We start from the raw sequence: 18,805 nt of genomic DNA on the forward strand, positions 1-18,805 counted from the left end.
TGAACACGCCTGACCCTCAGCTAAGCCATAGAGAGCAACAGGAAGAAAATAAAATGTTGTGGTTATGTCCCCTTGGAGCGATCATTAATTAAGCGTGGGATTGGCTCCTGCCACCCGACGCTCATTGTGGCAATCCAAAAAGGAGTTGAGGGATTGGCTAAATCTCACTTGAGAGACAGAAGTGAAGTGGACTGAAAATAGATTTGCAAACAGAGACCAAAATGTATGTTTCGGTCTACTAAACACACATACCGTATTTTCCGCACTATAAGGCGCACCGGATTATAAGGCGCACCTTCAATGAATGGCCCATTTTAAAACTTTGTCCATATATAAGGCGCACCAGATTATAAGGCGCACCTTCAATGAATGGCCCAGATATATACATTTGGCCCGCGGGCCGGACTTTGGACACGCCTGCTGTAGTGGCTCAATATTGGTCCATATATAAGGCGCACCTGATTATAAGGCGCACTTTTGAGAAAATTTGAGGTTTTTAGGTGCGCCTTATAGTGCGGAAAATACGGTACACAAATATCAGTGATGGTGCATCTTGGTTATTGACCCTAAAAATTGTGCTAGGAGGACTCTTTAAAACTGGATTTAAACAACATGGTTCAAAGGTCATACAAAAGAGAGTTTTTTTTCTTGCTTTGCACCAGTGGTCAGGTACATCATGACACAATAACTGGACAAGTGGAATGTTGACTTCTTACCTGAATAGTGGGTGGCGAGCGTTGTTTGCGAGTGGTGGTCGTGGACAGGGTGGTGGTGGTCTCGATAAAGGTCGTGGACATCTCGGGTGGTACCGAGGTGGTCGTGCGTGCCCCGCCCCTACTGGCTGGGACATCTCCCACCAGGCGAACGCTGCCGTTCACCTTGATATTGACGTGGCCTTCGGCGGCCATGTTGAGAACCTTCAGGCCATTGTAATAGAGGCCTGAAAGCTGACCCTGGTAGGGTCGCTTGCGATCGTTTCCACCAATGGAAATAGTTGCTTGGGTGTTGAAGATAGTGAGTTGCCGCCCTAGGACAGGAGGAGGTTATATAGATAAAGGTTATATAGATCAAGTCAAAAAAATAATTATCATAACTAGGTGGTCACTGAATGAATGTAGAATGTTCAAATGGTGTGAGATGATGAATCTGCTTTTGTTTTTTAAAATTGCGAAACTACTCAATAGTTAACTACTGCTACTATTATTTTAAAAATCCACTCACTGGACACTTCATTAAGTATAATTGCACAATTGTATACAATTTGTGTCAACCTTACTTAATTACATATCATATAAGGGCTAATGTGATTTTATTTTAATATAAAAATAAATCTGCAAATGATATTTTGTTAGCTTCTTGAGGTATACCTAGTGAATGTCCAGTGAGTGTACCAGCCTTAATGCTATTCAAAACAATTTTGTATGAACTCTCTAATTTTGTCTCCATAAAACTGTCAGCTCATATGATAAAAACTTTGACAAATAACTGTCAGGTGTCAAGCTAAAAAATGAGCAAAACACATTCACAACGTGTTAAATGAAAAATTCATTAAATACTGTGGAAAATCACACCATGCATTCATTATGAGATGAAAATACACTGACTTATCCAAGATATATGTAGGTTGGCAATTAGAAAGCTCATTGGTATTATACAAGCTTGTCATGGACATGATTGGGAACACAGAATGAGGAGGGGTCACAAAAATGAAATAGCACATGTGCAATCATGCAGGCAGTAGCACTTAATGGTATTTTTTTTTAGACATGTTTTAGCACTTGTTAAAGGGACTTTATAATCAAGTTATATCGGTTTTGTGCAGTTAACTTTATATGTTGTTTATAATGTTGTTATGGTGAGTCATGAACATTATTCAGCTCAAAGAAGTGTTGAGGGAGTGAGTTTTTTTTTCCGAAGTCATGATTCTTAGGATTTTTTTTTTCCCCCCATTCGCTGCCCAGTCCCTTTAACTGGTTCCAAGGATACAAGCAAAGTTTTAAATGATGACAATGAGAGCTAACTCAAAAATGGAGGAAATGGCAAAAAAAAAAATGAAATTCAATATTTTACATGTTTTTAAAGGGTTTAAGGGATGGTTTTCCATTCTCTGAAGTCGGGAACAAGCTGATGGAATGGGAGCAAATCAAAAATGTGCACTGGAGAAGTTGGGTAGAGGGTTACCTTTCTCCTGAAGCCAATCTTCTACTGGCCGGGTATATTTGAATGGGATTTTCTTATTTGCCATTTGAATGCGCTCAATGTCGCTGTTGCCTTAAAGTTTAACAAACAGTTTGAAAGGGTTGGCAAAACACAAAACACATTTATACAGTGGTTTAGAAGAATTTTATCTTTGTTTATTTTTATTTTTATAAAATATTTATGCTGTTTTAACCAGGTATCTTTTGATTGTTATTATTTTTTTAATTTACATTAAAAAATTCCACATCAGATGAAAATACATTCACAGAGATTTGATTAACCTGCAAGAATAAAGTATGTATTAGGAAATCACAAAATACATCTGGAAAAGAAGACAAACAGCAGTTAAATAGGTAGACATCCATAAACAATCTTCTGAAGCTAATTGGAGGTAACTCCCACTGGACACCACCTGCTTTTAAATCTCTCTGGCCACACATTAATCATCATCAGAAACCAAAAAAAAATACCATATTACCAAAACATGTTTTGGAAAAACTGTTTTCAAACAGGTGTAGAAATCTTGTTATTAAATTGCAAAGTATTCTGTCAACTCCAAGAAATGACAGCTATGCCGCTAGCTTGGGCTGTCACCCGACAGAAGCATTTTGGAAGCTAGCAGAAACACGAATGGATCTGTGTTGTCAATCAGAGAGTAACCAGGCGGGAAGGTGTTCCAAGGAACATGATTGGAAACAGAAAGACAGTTTCTGCTTTGGTCATATCATAGATCCGCCAAAAATAAGTTCCCAGTTGATAGTATTTTGAGCTTCCGTATTTTTCGCACTATAAGGCGCACCTAAAAACCTCCAATTTTCTCAAAAGTGCGCCTTATAATCCGGTGCGCCTTATATATGGACCAATATGGATTCATGGATGAGGACTAGTTTATTAAAGTAAGCTTTACGTGTTTATTTTGTGTGTTGTGTGACATTAACGTTTGAGCAACGTTGTGTTATTGATATATTGTTATTGTTTTCACTATTTCAAGTGTTACTATATTGTGAGTGCATTAACGTTTGAGCCACGTTGAGTTATTTATCCTATGCGCCTTATAATCCGGTGCGCTTTATATATGGACAAAGTTTTGAAATGGCCCATTCATTGAAGGTGCGCCTTATAATCCGGTGCGCCTTATAGTGCGGAAAATACAGTACTTGGAATTTGGTCATCCTCATACTGTGTCAGTGCCTTTTCTGATGATCAGTCACCAGGAATAAAAAGGTGTACAAATTAACTCAAACGGGTGATAATTTAAAGCTAAATTACTTCTTAAAAGAGGACAGGTTGCTCTTCACACTATTGGAACAAATCAGTGAAGGCTTGCCACACATTGCTAATGTTTCAATATAGGTGTAACGTCCTCCAATATTGTTCTGGTAGATTAATGAAGCGATAGTTCCACTTGGATTGAATATGGCACACGATAATTGTCCTGCTAATGAGGACAATTTCTATTTGGTCATTTGAGAATTGGACAAACCTTGCGAATAAAAATGGGCCTTTGTTACAGAGTGGCTAAGAATGAGTCCTGTGAATAGATTGTGAATGGGGAGTCTAATGCTAAGTAATTGCATAAGTGGTAACTATTAAAACGTTCAAGGTTAATTAAAATTATGGATGTTTCACCTGTTTATTTGTTGTTGTTTTTTTAATACAAATATTTCAGCAAACATAGATGTTTGAAAAGTGCCATGTGTTGTAGGTTTGGTTCCGAGCTTGCTCCATCATTTCACAGAGGTTCCATCAAAATGGTGAAAAATGGCCTCTGTGACAGGCTTTAGGCATTCTGTCCATTTGGGGAAGATGAGCACATTTGATGAACTGTGGTCCTGTCTAAAGCTGGATATTTGCCACCATCGGATATAAACACATCGTAACGCCCAACCATACCTTATTTTAACGATACCTTCACTTTCTCTTTTTCTTTTCTCTATTTGGAACTCTACAGTCAATCATCCATTCTGCTGTGCATCGCATCTATTTCCTTCACTTTCTGCTTTGAGTGCAATCAGCCACCCTTGCATATCTCAGCTAAATATTTTTCTTTGGTTGTATGATTTCTCTATTGCCGTTTTTAAATCATCCTATATACACTTTTTTTTCTTTGAATTTAGCCCAATCTGAAATCCACTTTATGCAAACGCCGATGTGATATCCAATTAACACGAGATCATCTTGAAAGCAAAAACTTTACTATGACAAGAAAACACCTCTGTCCTCTATTTCCAACCAGGGAGAAGAGGCAGGCCCACCATCTGGTAAGAGTTTGTCGAGCATCCCCCAGCACCCCGTGGAGCCTGCCGCCTTCGCGTTTAACACAGAATGTCAATCGATGACGTTGCATCACAACATGTAACTACTCAAGAGATGCTTTTACAACGAATAAAGGCAAGAAAAGAATCAATCACTAGCTGTGTAATTACTATCAGTGACTGTTCCACAAAGGACCTGTGCCAAAGAAAGAAAATAAATTACAATGCATTGAGGTGGAGAATATCAATTTGAGCACTTGGATGATTTTAACGATTAAAGGATTAACGTCTTTGGCGGTGTTTTTTTCCATGTGAAGTCCGACTGACAAACGTTCATCAGCCTCTCTGAGTGGGCATTTAATGGAATATTGAGAGGTGTTGGAAAACAACCACAGTGCATTGACACGGAGGGCACTTTGAGATAATTAAGAAGGTTGGTGGGGGTCAAACGGCTCTGACAAATTAATGGCTGTTGAAAATGGAACTGAGGAACAGCTGAACCGATGTGGTGATGACTCGTACTCATTAATTGGTTCAACCCAAAAAGGCATGCTGCAATGCTGTGACTAAGACCTAAGACCAATCTATCTGGTCGAAGAAAACCGGAGGACAGCCAATGGCAAAAAGAAAGCGAGCGACAGAAGGAATTAACATCACCTGCATGGCACTGAACCAAACTACAAACAGTGTGCCAGGTCACGCCAAGGGAGGATGGGGCCCAGTTGGTGGTGACGGCACGCGACTGGGAAATTGCTCGAAGCATGTTGCGATTACAAGCAGACAAAGGATAAACTTGTTTACTCTTGTTGTTATGTTACAACTCAATTTAGTTTAACAGATGTCCTTAAATCTGCCTTCACTCTCATTTTTATCCATCTTGCAAGCTGAGGAGAACTTCACAGATCCTCATCACAGAAAAGCCAGAGCCTTTGGGACCGCTATTTGATGACCCTGTTCGTATTCTGTGATCATGCCGCTCCCATTACGATAGACCCAGACAGCTGCTTTATCTGACCTAAAGGCAACTTCTAACGTCTACTGCTATCGCCTTGCTCGCTCATGGAGTCTTTCAGTCCCATTCCTGAAATGATTTGGTTATATGTTGCGCTGGAAATGCTCGGAATATGATTTGGACATACGATACAATAAAACCCCAAAGTCTGCTTATTGCATTTTACAAGGAAAGGGTAAGTTGCATGTTGATAGGTGGCGTCCAGTGATTGAAAATGAATAAACCTCCACTAAGCCATGAAGGAACGACCATAAATAAAGTAGAGCATACCTGAAGGAAAGTGCTCATTGATTGGCCAGTTGTCCACCTGTAATGTGGCATTTCCTCCATTCCTGGTGAATCGAACCAAATGGTATTTGCCATCATTTACCGCTGTCGTAAGCTCCTTAACACTGATGTCCACCGTCCCAATGTTGAAGGTCACACCGACTTTCCCTTGCTCCTGGAAAAGAATCAGAAGGGTGGAGAAATGATCAACAAACTATTGACCACTCTGTACAAAAATATGTTCCAGAGGCAGGTGGTTTTGTTTTCATCCCCTGCTGGGAATCTTTGTTTAATTACATCCTTTTAGAAGTCAGAAGCTAAGGGACCGTTTCTCATGACAAAAAAAAAAAAAAATTCTACAAAGGGGCAGACACATGTTAACTGATCCACAGGGACCCTGTTTCGGAGTGGCTAACTGCTGCCAAGCAGACCCCGACAATATTAAGCTGCACTAAAGGTACATGTCACAATTTAAAATGACATAACACTTAAACCCGCCGACCCCTATTTAATGTTGAATGCTCTTTGGTATTTAATGAGGCCAACGTTCCATATATCTAACCATTAGAGTCCATTAGGCTTTACCTCCTCTTATATCAGTGTCTAATATGATATTATAACCATCTGGTAGTTAAAATGAACTGTCACTTACAGTAAGAAAGGAAGTCAATTATTTTTCATACTAGCTAATCGAAAGAAAAAATAGTATTGCACACATAGTTTTAGTTTTACACATAATTTGCAGAAGTTGAGATCAATCAGACAGACAGAAATCATTTGAAGTACCGTATTTTCCGCACTACAAGGCGCACCGGATTATAAGGCGCACCTTCAATGAATGGGTCATTTTAAAACTTTGTCCATATATAAAGCGCACCGGATTATAAGGCACACCTTCAATGAATGGCCAATTTTAAAAGTTTGTCCATATATAAGATATATACATTTGGCCCGCGGGCCGGACTTTGAACACGCCTGCTGTAGTGGCTCAATATTGGTCCATATATAAGGCGCGCCTGATTATAAGGCGCACTGTCGGCTTTTGAGAAAATTTGAGGTTTTTAGGTGCGCCTTATAGTGCGGAAAATACGGTACACAGTTAAAGGCACTAAATCTTCAAAGTGCAGAGACCAACAGTACATTTAATACCTCGATCGTACTTCAAATCTAAACAATACTACTCCATTTATGAAGAAGAGGATGACATGTTATTACAGTGCTGTCACAATCCTAATGCAAGGCATGACGGAGCTTTTCTTCTATCTCGAGATTAAGTAATAATGGAAAAAGATGTCAGTGAGATTGTAAATGGATTTTTAATTTGAGCAGTGGTTCTATCTACAGAAATGGACACATGCGGACAATAAAAGCAAATTGTGCTTAAAGGAAAAAAGCTCAGTCTTTGCATCCTTCTCATTTACTGAGTGGTCTGTCCCACTCCCACACCTCTGCCCTCCCACACTGCACCAATGTTTGATTGACAGATCCAATTACACTTTTTATTGGCCCGTCGCTAGAACGCTGGGCCAGAACTTCATTGTCTCAAGAGCAAAGTCTTTTGTTCCTTTTAGTGGAAAAGATGATGGCCGCTAATCAAGCCAACGTAGGGCAAGGACAAACTAAAAAGGTTTGCAAACAAACAGAAAACATCAGCTTAGCTAGTAACTTTGGAAGGAGAAAAGTTGGGAAAGTTTTAGCTACGAACGATTAATAATGCTAACGATAACAATGACGGATTGTTTATATTGTCATGTGTGTCTAATATTGTGACCACCAGTGAGTGTTTGCATTAGCCTGTTATACTCCGCGTAACAAACACTGACATGTAATTCCAGTGAGTAAATCCGACATCGGACTGCTTTGAGCTGGCTCTGACTTGTTGGCACAAGAAGCCTCGGTGGTCCCACGTGACCCGACACACACTGTCATTAGTAATCAGGCCCGGCGCAATCCAATTCAATGGCGATCAATGCCTCCGACACATGGAGTGCCGCGGGCGGAGTGAGAAAGAGAAGATCAGTTAAAGCTGCGCTGGCCGATCCTTCAGACAGCCATCTCAGCTTTTAGCAGACAGCCACTGCACAGGGATGAGCTGCACACAATGGAGTCCATCCCCCCCAACTCACTGAATGGACCTTTGTGCAAAGCCACAAACCCTGATACACAACTGATAGTTGCTTTTTTTGCGGCGGTGAAAAGCTGACAACACGAAGAAGTAGTGATCACTAGAGTACATGCCGGATATCCTCAAGGAGACCATGGATTGATGGACTTTAAGGTCAAAAGCATGTTATTAAACTCGCCCCCCCAACACACACACCTCTCCCCCAACTCCAAAAGGTATTGCATTGCAATCAAACCTAGATTGAAATCTGGTATGAGTTGTAGCGGGATGACTCCAGTGGATCTATATTAAGTCTCTAGTGGGCAGGAAGGAAGATGTGATATCAAGAACGTGAACATTCAAACGTCCCAGGAGGAAGAGTTTGGGTTACATATACAGCCAGAACCTCCCAAGTATAAGCTTGTGTGGTCAGGGGCCATCATAACCGGATAACGCAGGCAGTGGAAGTCTAATCAATAAACCGGACAAGCTCAGACAAAGTGCAGCACAGTTGGATTGATGAACTTGGCGGCCTTCGCAGTGTTAAAACTATTCATCTTGACTAATTGACAGAGGTGATTCATAGAATGAACAGCGGTGCGCTATATTGCGCAATCGACGAACAACACCACAGACACATCGGGCCGCCATATTGTGTTTTTACATCCTTGAATTGATGTCGTCCGAATTGACAAAAGCGAAAAGGTCATTTACACTAAGAGCCTGTCTGTGTTCAATATTTAAAATATAACAGCCTTAATTATGAAAACCTTGGGGAGATATGAAATGAATGAATGAATTCTAAGATCCATTCAAAATGCATTCAAGAAAGTAGCAATAATATAGGTGAAATATGATATTTATTCAAAGCCCAATAGAATGTTAGTGCTATTGAAACAAATGGTATAAAATCATACAAGGGCATGCATTAAATAAATCAGGGAATCATTTTGGCAAAGACAAGACACAAAAAATGGGAACACCAAATATTGAACTTTACAATATTGCTCCATTTAAGATCTCAAAGTGGGAGCTTGGTAGGCCCATTTTACGCAAACAGTGATTAATTCGAACTAACATGGCTTTACATCATATGCACTATTAAAATAAGCACTTCTCACATGAATGATTGATTCCGAATTTCAAACATTCATTCAGTAATTGTCTGGAGAGCTACAACATTTGATGTGAGGACAGCAGGCGCCCAGGTTTTGCTGCCTCTAAAATATTCAACACACCTAAAAGAACCAACATGAGCACGCCAGAGAGCACCTCCAACTCGACTTTACTTAGCTGTTAGGTAACCTTCGAGCGACAATAACGTCAGCGCCCGGGGTGCCAGCTAGTGTTAGCTCAGATTGAGGAGCAAGAATTATTGCATTTTTAATACAAACACAAGCAAGCATCGGTAATGGCTTTGACTCGTGCACTCGGGCTCAATGTCAAAAGCGAGAGGCTCGCTCTTTGATCCTGCGCCACCGAATATGAATCACACAGGGTCAGCCTTATCAATTATTTACAGCCATTCTCTCTTCATTTCCTGTTTGTCTGCTCTTGTGGCTGTAACTTGCTCTGACACTAATGGCGGACCGCCTGGTGAAAACATTTATCAGTGTTAGAGCAGAGCCCTCTCCAGCGCTACATTATCACTCTCAGCCTTTTTGGAACATTCCAGTAGTGACTGTGCGCCGATCTTAATCCGCATTAACTTACTTTACTGTACGTGTCTTGGCTGCAAGTGAAGTCCTTGAAGAAACTTTGCTTGTGGAGTCTGCCAAAGATTTCAAGTGCAATTTACTTCATCTTGCAATTTTTGTCCTTTGCAGCCATGTTTGTTTGCCTCAAGGTTTGTTCCCAAACTGTGTATTATATTTTTATACACTTAGAAAAGTGTGCACATGCTTTATCTTTTCATGAGCCTATAAATGCCTGAGCTCAATCTCAGTATAATTTGCCTCTTTTTTAAATTACCATCACCATCCTTCCAATTAGCGCCTCGGCAGCAAAGCATCATCCTTTTCAACACGCGCTAAAATTTGACAATTACTGTACAGTATTCTATTGAACCAAAAAAGAAATGATGTGATTGTCAGAGAAAAAGCAGGTTGCAAAGATGAATGTACCGTATTTTCCGCACTATAAGGCGCACCTAAAAACCTTTTCTCAAAAGCCGACTGTGCGCCTTTTAATCAGGTGCGCCTTATATATGGACCAATATTGAGCCACTACAGCAGGCGTATCCAAAGTCCGGCCCGCGGGCCAAATGTATATATCTTATATATGGACAAAGTTTGAAAATGGGCCATTCATTGAAGGTGCGCCTTATAATCCGGTGCGCTTTATATATGGACAAAGTTTTAAAATGGGCCATTCATTGAAGGTGCGCCTTATAATCCGGTGTGCCTTATATTGCGGAAAATACGGCACAAGTGGAGGGGAAATGATGATAGGGAGGAGGAGTTCTCTGAGGTAATGTACAGAGAATTGAAACAGACACTCCAACACAATCCTTTGAACTTTTTTTTCTTCCTTCCTTCCGTTTCAATTTGTCGTCTATAGTGCGCTGGAGATGAGAATCATTTTATTTTGATTTGAAATTAATTTATTTGAAGGCTTTTGGAGATAACATCAATTTGCGGTTAAGCACTGCTGCTGCACAGAAGAGACTTTAATGTAATGTCAAAAATTATGTGTAGCATATTTTTTTAAATGTAACTCATTGCATTATTTGTGCTTAGTCATCGCCTCCTTCATCTCATCGCATTAAGCCTAAATGGATGTAAAGCAGCAGCATAGGCTGACTTGCTTCTCCTGTGGCGAATGCCCACACGCCAATCTGAGCACCATACGGCATCGCTGTGCAGCTAGGCGGTTGTGCCAGCATGACGCTGGTCAGCGGGCCAAGTTTCACTTTGCATCTATTTACATTATTTCATATTCATAAAGGAATCCCTTGCTTTAAAGCTGCATTCAAGTCATCGCCCTGATGACTTGTTAATGTACGTAAACGTATTATTTAAAGTTGGCTTGCTCTTCATGTTACACCCTTAAAAATTTTGGGTTAAATATCCAATTCTAGTTCAAAATTGCACACATTTGTTTGTACAAAACAACACAACAAATGGTTGTGATTTTTGCAAACCAACCCAAAGTTGGGTCAAATTCCTGTGTCGGTCCATATTTTAATCTAGCAGTTTCAAAGGTGAATGATATCTGCAATTTAAATAGATTATATTCATTTAACATGTATATTTTTTCAAGTGTGAAGAGTTGGTGACACTACAGTATGTGGAATGAACCTATCAGAGTCCCTCCTGGTGAACAGCATGGCACATCTCAGCAGCTGTCTAAACGTATCACTTTTGTTATGAATTTGTTCCACATCAATTTGAAAACACAAGTGAAAGGATGGATTATTTACAGACAGACTTGCTGATAAATTATATATAAAAAGATCCCACACACATTGATGTTGAAAAGCAAAGGAGAAAAATACTTGCATTAACAATATTTGATTATGTAAATAGCGTCTCTAATAACATATATTTTGGAGAGAATGTAGGTCACTCTAATTCAAAGAACATACATTCAAGTGGCCTATTTTGTGACTATGTTAGACATTTTCAGGTCATCAAACTATACCTCCTCTAAACTTCAATTTATGTTCTTTTTCGCAACATTCTTCCAGGGCGTACTTGTCCTTCCTCGTCAGTTATTCCTGCGGTTTTATTTTTTTTCACTCAGTGTGTCATAAAAGGAATTATTTGTCATGAAATTAATTGGCTCACAAGTAATAAGGCACCGGGCGTTTTTAAAGGCAATTTTCTTGTTCATAAAATGAAAGTGCTGAAGATAAGCACATATCACAAGGCTGAGCAGATAGCGTTCGTTGCTGCTTGGCTCGTTCCCACTTAACAAGAAAGTCTGCAGAGAGGCGGTATGAAATGTGATTGCAATGCAAGTAGATGCCAATGTCATTAGAAATACCATTAATGCTATATCAAGCGCTCAAAGTGATTGATTGTGGTGACGCCGCGTATGGTGGCGATTGTGCACGTAATCCGTGTAAACAGGTTGGAGTGCAAAATGTTCAAACAAGGAAAAACATAAATGAAAAAGCATCGTGTCCTGGTTATTGATGGTGATTTCAAGAACCAGATTTTAGGAAAAATAAATAATGTTTCAAAAGATCTTTATATTAAGTATGGGAAATCGTTTTTAACCTGTAACGGCATCTACATTTGGGACTAGCTTCACTTCTGTTATTCCATTTGTGTGCAGCATAACAGCTAAATGCTGCTTCACCGTGTTTGCTGATTTTGTGCTGGCAGCGTGGGTTGAGTTCCCACTCGAGGATATTAAGAATGGTTGTTTTTCTTCTATACTGTATAAATGCCCTGTGATTGAGTGGCAATCATTCCTGGGTACAAGTTTTGTTTTGTTTGCCTTATGTCATTTAGGATAAGCTCCAGATGACTACTGTGACCCTGAACAGGATAGAGAATATTATAGATGCATAAACTCATTTATTTGATAAGATAAATGAAATACAAACACTAAAAGAATTAGAGGCTATTTTTAGCAGCTATGATTTATACACTACGCAATACATTTTACAAAATGAAATAAAAAGTATTAATATAAATATAAATCAGATGTTCAATTGTTAGAATACCATTTACATTAACAAACGATGTTATTATAAATGTAGCAAAAACAAAAGACACCTATCTAACACCAAATATAGTGTATATTTAAAACATGTAAACGTTTTCAAAACTCAATATTAATCCTCATATTAATTGGATGATTTATTAGTAAAATATTCTTATAAAAATAATAGATAGGTCACAACCAATTATATCACGCGATAAAGGTCACGAGGGAGAAACACCCGCCCCTTTATTTGTGGTGGGAATCCCCAAAACAGCCTGTGGACGGTGTCCGATGAAAACGTTTTACTATCCGTTTTCCTAATCGAATCGACTTACTAAGTGACTTATTTGACTACTCAGTGGTAACCATACCATATCAGGTACGTGTATCACCCATCATATGTTTTTCAAATGAGCGACTTGTTTCTAGCGGAAAGTGTGTCGCCCATTTAGCTGCAGCGCGTGTTAGCCAGCAATGCTAACAGTTCCGCTTTCCTTCAACCTGCTCGGCTACACCGTGATTTAAATCCGATTCAAAAGCGATCATCAAGCGATCCAATGAATGGTAAAACGAAGCTTAGCGCCTACAGTCGTAGAGGGCGATTTTTCCCCCAATCGATCGATTTCGATGTTTGTTTGACTGCTACCAGGCCCTCGGTAAAGCACGTTGTTGTTGTTGTTGACTTTCCACCTTAGTCCATTTTAGTGTTTTTATCAGAATAACAAATAAACTTGAACTAGCTTGTCGAACGATGAACATTAATGACGATTATTTCCTTACTGATCATTTCACGGTATCCTTCCGCACTTAAAGTACCTTAGGTTGGACAAACAAAATCTCCCTTTTTTTTTTTTTTCCTCCACAATAATTTGATTTCACCTGATTTGTCTTAGTTTTGTTTGAAAATTTACATGATTTTTTAGATGCTTAAATCGTAGCAGAGGCATCATTCTGCAGAATACACATGTATCATTAAATTGACATGTTATGCAATTGCAGTAACCCTCCTCCAGACCACCGAGATATAAAAATGTCCTTTCTAAAACATCCTCAGCAGATTTTTGTTGCATTTACAGCACCAACATATTTAAACACATCTTGCACATCACAGTGTTTTTTAAGTAAATAAATCCCAGTTTCAAAGAGGCTAGACAGGAGTTGACATTCAATCATCTTTCTACTTGTAGCAGATTTTTTGCACAGTTACTAACTACATTATCTTATTCTGCCCGTTTATTTTGCACGTAATCACACTGTTGACCACTAGATGGGGTAAGGCTATTTAGTTTGTGTAGTTTTTGCAGACAACGATACAAACCGCAATATGTTTTAAATATTCCAGTAATATTTTTGGACTATACAATACCTAAAATATTATCAGTATAGGATCGTTATTTCTATATGCCATCTTACTCATTTTCTTAGTCTCTTGTCATTAAAGATGGAGTCAACTATGGATGACTTGTTGCTGGATTCCCAGGAAACATTCTGTGATATCTGGCAAACCTAGTAAGTACTAGTATTTTTGAATTCTTCAAAGTTAATATTTGACAATGTGAAAACAGACTTTTTGCTTTCTACACCTAGCATGGGAAACCCTGCTCATTCTGTTGAGGATAACAGGTCACCCGACATCATGCAGATACCGGTGCTCGGTCTACTTTTTCCTTGTTTGTAAAACTTAAGTATTTTTTATTTTTTTAAACTCTTGGCCCTCTTCACACAGCTCAGAGACTCGCAAGTGGAATTTGATGAGAAACTCTTTGACATTTCGGTGGAGCAGCTCGCCAGCGAATGCGTCCCCCCACCGGCGTCCACTGTGCCGGTCACAACAGACCATGCCGGGGAATACGACTTACTACTCCGCTTTCAGAAGTCTGGAACTGCCAAGTCGGTCACATCTACTGTAAGTTTCAGGTTCAAACCTCTACGGTTAAAAGTACATTATAATAAATATTTTCTATCAGCCATTGTATGTGTTTGTTTGCACAACAGAGTGCTGAATTATGATTTGAACGTTTGGGCGCCGCACCATTCTTACTTTTTTTTATTTTTATTTATTTATCACTCTACGTGTTCAAACTTGAAAAATAGGTTAGTGGATTACGTGCGAATGCCGAAATAATTTGCAAGACAATTGCTTGATGACATGATTGCTTACACCCGAACTTGCTATTTTTTTTATTTTATTTTATGGTTGGTGTGACTTTTTTGGGCAGGTTGGCCAAGAATTTTCATTTTGGTGTCACACTAATTTTAAAAATTCCAAAATCTTTTGAATTTTCTTTTTAAAAATCACTACAATTAAAATAAATTCTATTGATGCTATTTCTGGCATACAAATGTAAAACAAATTCGTTTTATATTAATTTTTGAATTAATTCTTTACCCCCAGCTCACGCCTACTGCTACGTGAGTCTGCATGGGGGAAAAAATGCATCTATCAAATCGATATATATATATATATATATATATTAAAAATTCCATTCAAACATGTTAATTTTACAAGAATTTTGTAATACCCACAGTATTTTTAAATAAACACTTTTTATTTTGAAGTTTAATGGCATTCTACTTTGACGCTTCCACTGCACAGTGTGGTGGAGTGAAACAAAGGTTTGCCGCCGAGGTCCGTAATCCATTCTTAACACAGGCTAGTTTTGAAGACTAACATTCAACAGTTAAGTATGTGAAACATATTGGACAACTCGTTTTTATAAAACTAAAAATCTTACCTCGGTATGCATTCCAAACCGCTCTTTCGTTTCTCTCACTCATTCAGCCTTTGATTTTTCATTCATTCTTGTCAAATTACTTCGCTTTCTCTCACACGAGAGCCAATGGCATGCTTGTGACGCAATCACAAAGTGTTCTGGTTGGCCCTTTTTGTTTAAGTTAGGCTGATTTGACCCCAAGTGTTCCCACCCTCTCTCAACTCCCATCTTGGACTTAATAGCAGGAGCTGAACATGACGGGACATGTTCCCCTCCTATCTGCAGCACACAAAGGGTTCAAATGGACTATGGCATGGTAAAAACAATATGTTGTGTGTCTCCTGTCAGTTTTCCACGATGCTCAACAAGCTGTTCTGCCAGCTGGCTAAGACCACCCCGGTGGAAATTCTGGTGGGCAAAGAACCGCCGGCGGGTGCTATCCTCAGAGCCATGGCGGTCTACAAGAAAACGGAGCACGTGGCTGACGTGGTACGCCGATGCCCCCACCACCAGAACCAGGATGGTACGTCCCAGCAATTTCTTGAACTAATTAAGATGTTTTATTCCCAAATTGGAAATTGTAAAGATATTTATTTTATTCATCCATCTAATTAAATATGCTAAGCAATTTGTTGGAAAGCAATGTTTGTAAAATAATAAGTGTTGGATTGAGTTAAATTATCAAGTAGCTTAATTATAACTTAACTATGGATCAAATTTTAAAAATGATTATAATTTAATTAAAAAATTGAAAACCATTTGGAATACCATAGTAAATCTCTGCAACCTATTTTTTTTGCTTTAAACTTCTCTGAAACATGATTGGTGTTTTACCTTTAGACATCAATTTTTAACAAACAGGCCCACCGTCAATAGAGAATTTCCTGCTCATTTTGACTTTTAATCTTGAGACATAATTCTGAGGCTTCCGCCAAGTTTTTCATACAAATTAGGTGTCTAATAAGCAATTCCTCTCGATTTTGTTTGACACTTTAGATTAATAATTAGTAAAAATAACAGAGACTGAACTGTGAAATGGATTTGTGAAAAAAAAAAATCATCTAGCCGCAGAATACCGCAGCCACCTGATCCGAATGGAAGGCAGCCAGAGGGTGCAGTATTCCGAGGACCCGTACACCAAGAGGCAGAGCGTGACCGTTCCCTACGAGCCCCCCCAGGTGCGTCACAAGTCTCAACTTTAACCATAACTTTCATGCATATAAAAATGTGCTTTGTTTCTTAGTTGGGCTCTGAGATGACAACTATCCTCCTCGGCTTCATGTGCAACAGCTCCTGTATGGGTGGGATGAACCGAAGACCAATCCTCACAATTCTCACTCTGGAGACCTCCGAGTTGGTGTTGGGCTATGTCCCTCCCTATCCTCTCAATTCCTCATTCATTACAGCCGTTATTATTCTCCGTTCTTCCCAGGGGGCTGATTTTGGGCCGCAGGTCTTTTGAGGTACGCATTTGCGCATGTCCCGGCCGGGATCGCAAAACCGAAGAGGACAACCACGGCAAGACTAATAATGGCACCAAGCAAACTAAGAAACGAAGTAGGTGTTCAAAATGGGTCAAACAAAGCTTCTTGAGACTTGAACATTTTGTACTCTCGTGCATAGAGAGCACCACAGCGGCGACCAGCGCTCCGGTTAAAAGACCCAGTTCCAGCGTGGCGGAAGACGACGAGGACATTTTTTATTTGCCAGTAAGTTACCACAAAGCTGAAATTTCAACGTCATTATTATCTATTTTGCAAACATTCTATAATTTCCCTGCAGATTCGAGGACGCGCCCGTTATGAATTGTTTAAACAATTTAATGAGGGCCTGGAGCTGCAGGACAAAAAAGGGTAAGACATGTCCTTCAAATAACGCCACATGGCTTTTCCAATGGAGCATTTTTATTTAATTTTTAAGTTGTAAGGTCATATTGGAAGGTTCCAAAGCTGGCTTTATTTGGCAGGACTCTAGATTAAATTCACATTAGTTACACCAACATAAATGCACCAAAACATTTGACCGCAGTTTTACTAATTAGCAATTTTCGAAGTACAATTCCACACGACAGGTCATACAGTCGTAAAAAGTTTCACGGTCAAACCTGGAAGTTTTATTTTATTATTTTTGTGGAGCAATTTTCCAAATCAATGACTTCCTTTGGGAAGCAACTTTCTAATTTTGTGGCACAATTGTCTTTTTCTAGGGACCTCCAGGATTTTTCAAACAATAAAACAATATAACAAATGAACATTTGCTTTTCTTTCTAATATATTCAACAGTCTTTCTTAAATGGAGATTGTATGTAGCAGCAAACTATTTTATTTTTCGATGCAAATTTTTGCCTTAACATGATGGCTCATAATTTATCTCAGAATTGCTTAATCCAATGCATTTGAATTTGATGTAAAAAAAAAACTGATTACATAATTTAACCGCACGTCATTATAAAATATTAATTGAAAATGTCTCCTACATGTTTCATATGCCACACCCGATTCAAATGATCAGCATCATTATCTGATTGGCCGAGAAGTGATATATATATGTGTTTACCGAGTGAGGCTGTGGAGGATTTTTTGAATTGAATCAAGAGCCCCTGCCATTTGCTTTAACTCGCAAACGCTATATGGTGTTAGAAATATGTATTTTTATTTTAACTTTGCAGAAAAAACAAGCCAAATGCGGTGGTGGACCAGGACACACCCATGCCGTCCAGTGGGAAACGACTCATGCTGAAAGAAGAGCGCAGTGACTCCGAATGAAAAGCCGCCCCCCCCCCCCCCCCCCCCCCCCCCCGCAAAAACCCCAATCATCCAAAAGTTTTAATTTGTACTGTTGTTTTTTTTATGTCTCATGTAATCATTCCTTTTAGTTTTATTTCATTTTGAGTGTCATCAATTATTTTATACTGTGGTCAAGTGGTCCCCAACCACCAAGCCGCGGGCCGGTATCGGTAACGCACCCAGGCCAATGAATCAATACTGCCTTCAAAATTGATTCATCAAAAAAATCAAAGTGCCTTAAGTTGCTGAATAGTTGCCAGTTCGTGACGGGTTTGAAGTTCAAAAAAAAAAAGTTGGGGACCACTGCTTTAGTCTGGTATGGATTAAGGTGCCCATTTGGAGGATCTCTTTTGTCAAACATGTTTTTCCATTAAATGATATCATATCATATATGGTGTTTTTACATTATGTCTGAAGTCTACATACCGTAATTTTCGGACTATAAGTCGCGGTTTTTTTTCATAGTTTGGGTGGGGGTGCGACTTATACTCAGGAGCGATTTATATACATATATATGGTTTTTTTCACTTTTTTGGGCATTTTACGGCTGGTGCGACTTATACTCCGGTGCGACTTATAGTCCGAAAATTACGGTACTTAAATTTAACATCGAGAATTGCAAAAAGGTCAAAGGTGCTTCGCAAAAAGATGCAGACAAATTGTGCATCAACTCGCGTCAATACTAAAATTGCAAATTGTCTCCACCTTTAAAAAAAAAAGCATTTTTATTAACATTCATCTTTTTAAAAAAAAATAACAGTTCTTACTAGTCTCTAATTTAAGTTATTGTGTAACCTATACTGTATATAATA

General features: G+C 39.0%; 2 protein-coding genes across 14 annotated transcripts in view; one reads left to right on the forward strand and one right to left on the reverse strand.

Moving 5' to 3' along the window:
- LOC119118176 (neurexin-3b) overlaps positions 1 to 18,805 on the reverse strand; it is a 146,864-nt gene that overhangs the window by 20,727 nt on the left and 107,332 nt on the right. For 8 of the 12 annotated variants that reach the window (XM_037244990.1, XM_037244984.1, XM_037244980.1 and 5 more), the window contains 3 exons: positions 5,737 to 5,908; positions 2,182 to 2,271; positions 717 to 1,027 (listed from right to left, as the gene is read on the reverse strand). In XM_037244990.1, coding sequence (XP_037100885.1) covers positions 717 to 1,027; positions 2,182 to 2,271; positions 5,737 to 5,908 — 573 coding nt within the window. The remainder of the gene's footprint in view (positions 1 to 716; positions 1,028 to 2,181; positions 2,272 to 5,736; positions 5,909 to 18,805) is intronic. The other 4 variants (XM_037244991.1, XM_037244987.1, XM_037244988.1 and 1 more) reach the window with 1 other exon arrangement.
- tp53 (tumor protein p53) lies at positions 12,727 to 18,396 on the forward strand. Of its 2 annotated transcripts, none has more exons than XM_037244993.1 (11): positions 12,727 to 12,872; positions 13,919 to 14,002; positions 14,081 to 14,141; positions 14,220 to 14,399; positions 15,556 to 15,730; positions 16,273 to 16,385; positions 16,451 to 16,560; positions 16,640 to 16,764; positions 16,831 to 16,916; positions 16,990 to 17,060; positions 17,876 to 18,396. In XM_037244993.1, the coding sequence occupies exons 2-11, from the start codon at positions 13,935 to 13,937 to the stop codon at positions 17,970 to 17,972; spliced, it is 1,086 nt and encodes a 361-aa protein (XP_037100888.1). In that variant the 5' UTR covers positions 12,727 to 12,872; positions 13,919 to 13,934; the 3' UTR covers positions 17,973 to 18,396. The 2 variants fall into 2 exon arrangements, with proteins under 2 accessions (XP_037100888.1, XP_037100887.1); XM_037244992.1 differs by having other exon boundaries at positions 13,935 to 14,002.

The sequence above is a fragment of the Syngnathus acus genome, chromosome 24 (assembly GCF_901709675.1).
Source record: "Syngnathus acus chromosome 24, fSynAcu1.2, whole genome shotgun sequence".
Classification (NCBI taxonomy): Eukaryota; Metazoa; Chordata; class Actinopteri; order Syngnathiformes; family Syngnathidae; genus Syngnathus; species Syngnathus acus.

Coding starts and splice junctions, on each gene's coding strand:
- tp53 (XM_037244993.1), top strand. CDS start 13,935: ATGGAGTCAACTATGGATGACTTGTTGCTGGATTCCCAGGAAACATTC. Junction 14,003..14,080: donor TGTGATATCTGGCAAACCTA/GTAAGTACTAGT, acceptor TTCTACACCTAG/CATGGGAAACCCTGCTCATT. Junction 16,917..16,989: donor AGGACATTTTTTATTTGCCA/GTAAGTTACCAC, acceptor ATTTCCCTGCAG/ATTCGAGGACGCGCCCGTTA.